Raw genomic sequence first — 9,392 nt, 5'->3', positions numbered from 1 at the left:
CGGTCTCAAGATGGTCTGATTTTTTCGGGACCAGTCTCTGAATGGTTCAGTATTTTTTTTAGACCAGTCCCGGATGGTTTCAAACCGATCTTTTTTATGTCCGGTCTTTTCAAGACCGATCTCAGTCTTTTTCGGTCTAGTCTTAACATGCACCTTTTAAAAGGTTCGATTTTGGGTTTTTTGCGATTCATTTTAGGTATTTTTATTTCAATTTCAAGTTTTTCCGCTAAGTGGTTAACATTAAAATTATATATTAAGATCTAATAAAAATAATACACTAAATTTTAATTAAAGAAAAAAGGAAAAAATTTAATATTTCATTAAAAATATGTAATTAACTCAAAAATGATATGTATACAAATTTGGATTCCGATCCTTCTTGAGACGAACCGGTCTCGGAACGGTTCATCCTTTTTTGGACCAGTCCTGAAGAGTCTTGGGCTGGTCTTTTTCAAATTTATTTTTAAGTCATTAGCTTCACATGAAAATCAAATTTAGTAAACTATATATCAATGTTTCTTTTCCCCTTGTTTAGAAAGCAACTGACTTAATTAGATTTTGACTTTTAAACTTCCGTGTTACCAAGTTTGCAATTTTTTTTAACAGCTAGTTAGTGATTAGAAGTTAAATTCACCTGCTTTATATCTGAGAGACCTCCAATCTAAGAGTCTGCTCATCTATAGACTTATAGCTATTTTTTAATTAGCCCAATTTTGATATGTAAGCCCAGTTACATAATTATGATGAAGGTACTTTGTCTTTCTCTGTATAGCTTGATGAAATTAACTGGTCAGCCATATTTGAGTGTTTGTTTATTATTAGCTTAATGTGAAAAGAACGAGTTAACCGAAATAATCAGGGAAATGACACTTTGCCCAATACTTCCTAATTTTTTTACAACTTTGCCATTATCATGTACTTTTTAAGTATCATTAGTTCCAAACTGCCCTTTATAGAGAAAAAAGCAACACAAAACAAGGCCTAAAATGTTCTAAAAATATGATAAAAATCAATATGTACATTCAACTACATAAACATGTGAAAAACCATAAAACATATGCGTTTCTATTTTCTAACACTAACATTTTGTCATTTGTGGGTCCCACAAGTAAAATATAAAAATGGAAAACCTAAGAAAAACGAAGCTTTACTTGGGGTAGTTTTGATTTTGAGGCAGAGGTATACCTTTTAAAACATCCCTCAAAGCATAGTAATGACTATCACACTTATGATCTGAAACCAAATTATTAGACAACAATATCCTTTCAAAATGTTCACCTGAATTTCTTTTCCAAAGTGTGAAAGAATTGAATCGGTTGCCATTATGTTTTTCTTCTTTCCTCTTGAGAAAATAAACACTTCCCGGAATAAAAAGTTCCTCATGGGGTTGGGGCAATAACGTCAAATCATCTCTTCTTTCCTCTTCAATCTCATCACCTTTTTGTCCAACTGCTTTTGAGGTTGATGATGTCATAATACTTGGTGTCACAACAGAATCTTTCACACCAGGAATGTCTGTTATCATCAAAACATAAGTCATTTTATTTTATAAAATAAAATAAATAATTTAGTAATAATACCGATAAATTTTGTCTGGCTTCCGAATTTGGTGTAATCAACTAGCTTCCTAGCTGCATCTTGTACAGAGGATACAACTTGTTTTGCATTACTAACTACATCTAAAACACTTTTCCAATCGTCCTTTTCAAATATGGTTTTCCTGAGAAATTCAAAAGGTTAAAAAAAATTTTAACACAAATATTAATCTTAATTCCCATTAGTTACCAATCAGTCTGAAGAATTTCATTCCTCAATCTCATCAAAGTAGCAACACTTAGCCTCGGGATTATATCATCCTGTTTATCAAAAAAAAAACAAGAATTGAAATTGATGCCAATAAAAATAAATATATAAATAAATAAATCAACCTGCATACAAACGGTTGTGACAAAATCAGAACAGCTATCAGCAAGATCTCTAGAAACACAAGGTGGTGTTCCATATCCAACAGCTGTAACAATATCAGGGCTAAAACCTAATTCATCACATGTCTTTTTTCGAATCATTATTGCTAGCATTGAAGCAATTGCACCTCCAAGTGAATGGCCCACTAGTCTTAACCTAAATCCCTATAACAAATTATTAGTTATTCCATTAAAAGAAAAAAGAAAAAAGAAAATTAAGAAATTGAGCACCTGATGTTTGTGAAGGCAATCTTTAATGGTTCCCATTTCATGAGTGAGAAACCAACGAGCAGCTTCAGCAGTTCCAAAATGAGTGGAATACCCTTCAAAATTAACTTCCACATCACTTGAAGAAACAATGTCAGTGATAAAATCATACACAGTGTGGGTCCCACGAATCCCAAAAATCACAAGTTTATTGCGAATATCAACACCAATGTAGTATCCAGGTCTAAGCATGCTTGAATTCTTCACAAATTTTATAATGTTGTTTTCACGAAGCATGCTGTTTTTAGCTAGCCCACTAGCACTTTCCCTATATGCCCCTTTTGCTAGTTCAATATGGTATATAAGATCCTGCACCTACATAGTACATACACACAACAACTAAAAGGTCATGTTTTTATGTCAGAAATATGATTTGTGAATTTTAAGGTTGTGAGAAATTAAGAAAGTTACCACTGTGTCGGATGAAATCTTTACACCCTTCACATCTTGAAATGGATTTGTGGATGCTTGTTGAAGGTAGATAAGATATAAACCTATTGTAAGATCACTTAAGCTCCAATCTTTGACTCCAAGTTTGCTTCTTTGAATGCTTGCAAGGATTTCTGCAAGTGATCGACTACTAGGTGGGATTTTGGTTCCCTGTGCATTTCCTGTTTTAAATAGAATACAATATGTTCTCAAATACATACAGAACTTAATAGAAAAAAAAGACAGGGTGTTATAAAATAGAGAAAATTTGTAAACAGACCTGTGGGAAGAGGCCATCTACACAATTGTAATGCAGGTTCAAGTGCTTTTGTGAGCCAAGCAAGCTCTGGCTTCCACTTGTTGCTGATTGCATCTTCTTCATCAGAACTGTATTTGTTAACCTTAGAATTCGACTCTGTTTGGTTGTCATGTTGAGGTATTCTATTTCTAGGTGATACAGATGCATCATCTTTTGCATCTTTCATGTTTGGATCTTGTACTTTTGGCCATTGTGATTGAAAGCGTTTGATGACATTATATACACGGGGGTTATAAGGTTCCCTTTCCTTTATAAACTTGGAACTCAAATCTGCAACACCAAAAGTGAATGATATAAAGATTGAGAAAATAGAAATACAAACGCAAAATACTGTAATATGTTCTAAAAGTTTCCCTCTGAGATCATTATGAACTCATTGTTCTTGATCTTTGAAAGTTGTATCTGATAACTTTGCTTTTAAACTGATGTAGATATTTGTTTTTTGAGAACCAAAATTGTTTATACTAGTACACCCCACTTAAAAGGAGCTATAAAATGAGACTATGAGAATGACTTGTTGACTTTCAGGAATTCATGTATTTTTCGGTTTATAATAATTTTTAACTGGAACATCACCATCTGTTTCAAGAAAATTTGCTAGAAATTATCAATTTTGGTAAACCGATATGTTCGATTCACATTGCGTTTCTCAAAAATCTATTGCAATACATATGTACAAAAGATGTCCGATGTAAAAAATTGCACGCAATCCTCATTAACGAAATATTCATAACAATTCTCAGCGATTGACATCTCAAACATTAAATAACACAATTTTAACTTGGTAGAATGTTCGTTTATAAGGAACAAATGGCGCAATTAGATCAATAAGTAGCTCGAGAAACCATTAACTCGACCGTAAAATATACTACAAACCGCACCTCATCCCTGTGATCAAAATTCATGATAATCACAAAGGAACGACTCATACGATGGCATTCGGTGCAGAATCGAATCAAACAAACGCATAGGGTTCATAACAAAAAAGTATTCAACCGTAGGATTGTAAGTACATGTATTTAAACAAGAATATAGGTGAAATGAGAAGAAATACGTACTGATATTGTGCAACAAGCGTTTCATGTGTTTACTGGCGGCCATTGATGGTTACAAAAAGCATCGGGAAGCTTCAGTTTCAGGAGTTGGGATTTGTCTGAAAAAAAAAACCGACTTCGCCTTACGGTGAGAACTGCCAAAAGTGAACCGGTCAATTAGTTTGCTGGACTTTGACCATTAGAAAATGGGCTACCTTAAGCGTATGGAATGGGCCGGGTATCAACTATCAACCTTCTAGTAGACCTTTTAATTATATATATATATATATATATATATATATATATATATATATATATATATATTATACTTGAGCCAACTTTGATACAAATATGAAAGTTTAATACATATCAATTGAAGGCAAACGGGCAACAAGCTGCGCCGCTAGCCCTTTCTGGATGGCAAAATCAATTATTTTGAAAACAACATTTGTGGATCTAGGAGATATGACATTAGAATGCATGACCCATTGGACTCTATTAAGGAGTTTCACCGCCTCTGGTGCGAGAAAACCAAATGTATCGAATGCAAAAGGAACAAACGCATGTTGATTTTCTCTACATGCATTCTCGTGCTTTACCACTTTGCACGCAGCGGCTTTCAAAGCAGCATGCCCAGTTGCGAAACCTCCGCTCCCCAAACCAACGAGAGGAGAGACATCAGTAAGATCCACGCACGCATGCTTCCCTCCTATCCATCTAAAGACCAAAATGTCAGTCGATCTAAGTGTGGACCTGCCATCATGCGGGTCCATCAAAAAGTTCATTGGCACTTCTTTCTTCACAGAAATACCAGCACGCCGACAAGCATCAAAAAGAACATCTCGAACCACATCATGTCTATACTTGAAACCAGGGAGCTCTCTACAATGAACCGCGTGTTCCCCAAAGGTATCCAAACATGCCTTGCAACAAACTGTGCATATATTGTCAATTGGGAATATCGGAATCATGAGGCGGTAACGAATGATATATATATATATATATATATATATATATATATATATATATATATATATATATATGTTCATGTTCATTTGAGACCATTCTAATTTTGTGAGACCGTAAGACCAAATCTAAAAATAATTTTAAAATGCAAAATAAATGGAAAAATCCAAAAATTCTTTTTTTAAATATTATTTTCGGAACTTGAAGTAACTAAAAAAATAAAAATAAAATAAAAAAATAAAATAAAATCTCGTTTTTGTTGAAAAATACGTGAAATATTCTAATAAAATATTACACTGACATATTCTAAAAAATAATTTTAAAATGCAAAATAAAAGGAAAAATCTAAAATTCTTTTTTTAAATATTCTAATAAAATATTACACTGACATATATTAAAGTTATGAAAAGTTTTAACAGTAAACAACCCCCTTTTTTTTGTCTAATTTGGCCATCCGACTTATGTTGCTTGGTTTTTATCATTCAAGGTCCTTATGTTTTGCTGTATTTGTCACATTTTCTTGTATTTGTGGACCAGGGTATCGTTCCAAGGTTGGTTACTTCACCTGACTTTGGTTCGTCTGATTTATCCACCGCCTTAAATCTTTCCGATCCTTCCATCGTCCTTCTGCTTCTTTATCAGGGTTAACTCAACTGTCCACCGCCTCAGATGAAGACCTCGAAGCTTTTTATGCCCTCTATTCCCTCCACCATCGGCGATTAAAGGGTTTGATTGGGGTAAGTGCTACCTCTGACGGTCTCCGATTTTTTGCCTGCTTCCGCCTCCAGCGACACTGGCTTCGCCACAACATCCGCCATCAATATTGTTCCCACCTGACTCCTCCAACTGGTGCTCCTATTCATCGACCCCACCTTCTCATCGTCGATTGTGGGTGCAGCGTTGGAGACAGTAATACCTTATATTCGTCACTATTTTTACTTTTGTTTCTCTTTAGGGCTTGAATACTTCCCCAACCTTACTACAGCCACTGGAGTTGTGAATTGTGATCGGTGTTGTGAATTGTGATTCTCAACTCCGTTTTGTTTCATGTTTTTAGGTTTGGTTTGTACTAAAACTTTTGTTTGAGATTTCTCAACGATTGGTCTCATACTGCAATCAGGAGACACACCCACATGCATATTCCACCATAGTTAAGAAGCAGCGCTGTTAATGCCGATGGTGCTGTGATTTTCCAATTAACAGCCCTAAAACTTCTTATTTTATGCCATATATCAACCTTGAAGGTAAATCTTTGATTTTTATGTTTCATTTATGAATTACACTACATGCTTATTTCAAAATTTTCTGCAAAAGTAGCCCAAGATGATTTCTATAGGTGTTAAACATTGCTGGTATCAAAATATGTAAGAATATCCATGGATAATTGCTTCAAAGCAACTGTTATCTACAGAAAAATCAAAGGTTGGTGGGTCTCATAAGAAAGTAAGTTATCATCAATTTTTGTGTTTATAATTTTATAAGAGTTACATTACCCATCTCACTTATTCTATTCTCCATACCTTTCATCGGTTTCCGTTTCCAAAAATCCATTCATTGGGTTTATTCTTTCCTCTATTATCCTATCTTTTTCTAGGTTGATTATAGGGGGCATAATGGGTATAATAAATTGCCTCCTGGTATATTATGATTTTGGGCATATTTTTTATAGTATGATTTTTGTTATTTTATTAAATGTGTTTGATGATTATTTCAGTTGCCTATTGCAAAGCCTATTGTTATGCTATCAAAACCTAATTCAGCAAAAGATAGTACATATACAGGTAAATATGAATACCTCTAAATGAAAATATTTTGTTTATGTTTATGGATTTGTCATAAAATGAAGCTGCATAGTCAGTTTTTTCTTATTTATTAGATAATATAATTATTAGTGTTGTTATGTTGTTGGTTTCACTTTTAACCTTTTTTTTTTCAATGCCTGACAGGTAGGTGATGATTATTTGAAAGATCTTCTTGCAAACAAGGTAAAATACCTTTCGTTTATTTGTAATCATGTCCATTGACTTTGTTACCATTTGATGTCCTTAAGTTGTAAAGTTCTTTTTTTCTGATTAACAGATATGTCTTTAAGTTATAAAGTTCTTTTTTGAGTTTCAGTGTCGTTTTTTTGTCATTAGGATGGACGTAGGGGTAATATTGGAATCCACAACAATAATATCCAACACACTATTGTGTTGTTTCTAATTATGACACAAGTTTGAATTTTTTGCGACAAATGGTTAACTGTGGTGTTTTATATGCATTACATGTTGTTCATCGCTTCTTGACGAAGTCTTTTACTTAGACGAGCTTCATAAATTGAGAATCAAGAAAGAATTCAGTAAGTTTCAATCTTTTAACAAGTTACAGTTTTAATTGCTTTTCAATTCTCATTAATGTTAATTTATTGTATTTCTATTATCATGAGTACATGTTGAACAATGGAGGTGATTTGGGATAAGTCATATAATTTTTTCTTTTTTTTTTGTGCCATTTTTGACCAGCTTATAAGAAAAACTAATTGTATGAGGTAAAATGATTGAATTAGATAAGTCAAAGTTATATGGTTTATTAAAAAATTTGTTACATCGTAAACGTGTTTCAAATATAATAATTTCTATATATTTGTTCAGGCTCCATGAATAACATTTTCATGATCTATTGGCATTTGGCATTGCCTCTAACATAACATAATTACAAATTAGATCATCAAAACGAATAATCATTATGTTGCCTTCTCTTTTTGGAATTATTAATGCTATTTAAAAACAAACGGTTCGTTTGCAGAAACATGTGTTAATAACTAGTTAAGTTAAAACAACTTAAGAACTAAAATAATGAAAAGAGAGATATAATAAGATGTGAGTCACATACAACTGGCCCACCTCATAATCATTCATAGATATATTTTTATTTCAATTAGGTAATAGATTTAATTTTTTCCTCAAATTTCTAATTGTTTCAGCATTAGTTTAGTATTCGATTTTGCCTCTTCTTATTGTTTCAAAATACGAAAAGCAATATTTTTTTGTTGTAATTTTCCTTTTTAATAATCATACATACATGTCTTTAATAGGTAATTTAGTAATTATATATTTGTTCCAAATGATGGCATGTTTAATTTGTAGGCCAAATTACATAAAAACCACTTTATTCACCGTCTCATTTTAGGCCAACATAGACTGCTCTCTAAAACTTCATAATCTATGAGAAGATGAAGCCACAACTGCGAGGTAAGGTTCATGTCCACAAATTGGTTATCCCTCAGTCGTTTTTTATTTTTGTTAAATTTTTTTATGCTTTACAACTTTATATGGATTTTTCATTTTACTTTCGGTTGATTCTATGAACAGCTTCAGTTTATAATTTGTATTTCAGTTTGATGGAATGAATCTTTCATTTGGTTAACTTAGCATACCATTTATAAAAAAAAACAATGTTATATACTTAGGTTAAAAATGGAAGAAATATTTTTTGTATTTAAATGAGCAATTGTTGCATATTAACCTCTACTATTATGACATTTTATATGCATCAGTGTATATAAGTCTGGACAAAATGCATTTATGTGGATTAGTTTATTTATTTATAAGTTTGCTCATAAAAAAAACTTGAAACTCAGGAATTGGAGATTCCGACTCCACTTTTGTTGTTGTTGTTTTGTACTGCTGTTTTTTACTGGAAGCAAAGTGATAGAAAGTGTAATGGACAGGTTTCAAACTGATTTATAAAAACAAGAGTTCCTCTGTGGAATCTAAAAGTGGAAGAAAGGAACAAAGAGGTACCCTTTCTGAATCTTTTTTTATATAAATTAAACTTATCTTTATTTGATTCAATATAAAAAAAGGTAAATAGATGCTATTGGCTCTCAGGGATGAAGTGTATATTGATTCAACCATAGGAGATGGAGGGTAAGGTTCGGAATCTGAGGACAACAATTAAATCACTTAACATCCACTATCTCTTACGCTTCTTAAAGATTAAAATGATGGTTTGCTGTATGGTAACATTACATTCCTTTTTTATTTTTTATTAATCGATGATGTGATAATTTCATTTATAATAAATAAATTTTTTAATAAATGATATTATAGCAACAACATTGGACTTCTCCTGCAATGGAATCAACATTACATGCAACAAATAAAACAAGCATTAAAAATGGCACATGACCTTGCTGATATGTATTTTTCAAAAGCATTGCATGATGTCAATATACCGAGGGCCATATTGTTTTAATGAGTCTCCATAATAAATTACCCATTGGAATTTGAAGACCTTATAATGTATTATTGAAACATATAGCATTTTACTTTAATTCTAATGTTAGGTGCATGATTTGATCATTCAAGTAAATGAAATTGAAGAAGACATGTGAGAGATGGGGTAAGTATGAAGATGTTTTTTCTGTAT

General features: G+C 32.4%; 1 protein-coding gene across 1 annotated transcript; it reads right to left on the bottom strand.

The window, feature by feature from the left end:
• Positions 1 to 987: 987 nt before the first annotated feature.
• LOC145055565 (alpha/beta-Hydrolases superfamily protein) lies at positions 988 to 4,166 on the bottom strand. The gene is made up of 8 exons (XM_079003928.1): positions 4,038 to 4,166; positions 2,941 to 3,249; positions 2,643 to 2,842; positions 2,196 to 2,546; positions 1,929 to 2,129; positions 1,786 to 1,856; positions 1,581 to 1,720; positions 988 to 1,515 (listed from the first exon to the last, which is right to left on the bottom strand). The coding sequence occupies exons 1-8, from the start codon at positions 4,078 to 4,080 to the stop codon at positions 1,148 to 1,150; spliced, it is 1,683 nt and encodes a 560-aa protein (XP_078860054.1). The 5' UTR covers positions 4,081 to 4,166; the 3' UTR covers positions 988 to 1,147.
• Positions 4,167 to 9,392: the final 5,226 nt, after the last annotated feature.

This window comes from Lactuca serriola, chromosome 5 (genome assembly GCF_051521515.1).
Source record: "Lactuca serriola cultivar US96UC23 chromosome 5, Lser_US96UC23_V15, whole genome shotgun sequence".
NCBI lineage: Eukaryota > Viridiplantae > Streptophyta > Magnoliopsida > Asterales > Asteraceae > Lactuca > Lactuca serriola.
Note: the sequence above shows the minus strand (reverse complement) of the source record. Positions and strands in the feature narration are given on the sequence as shown.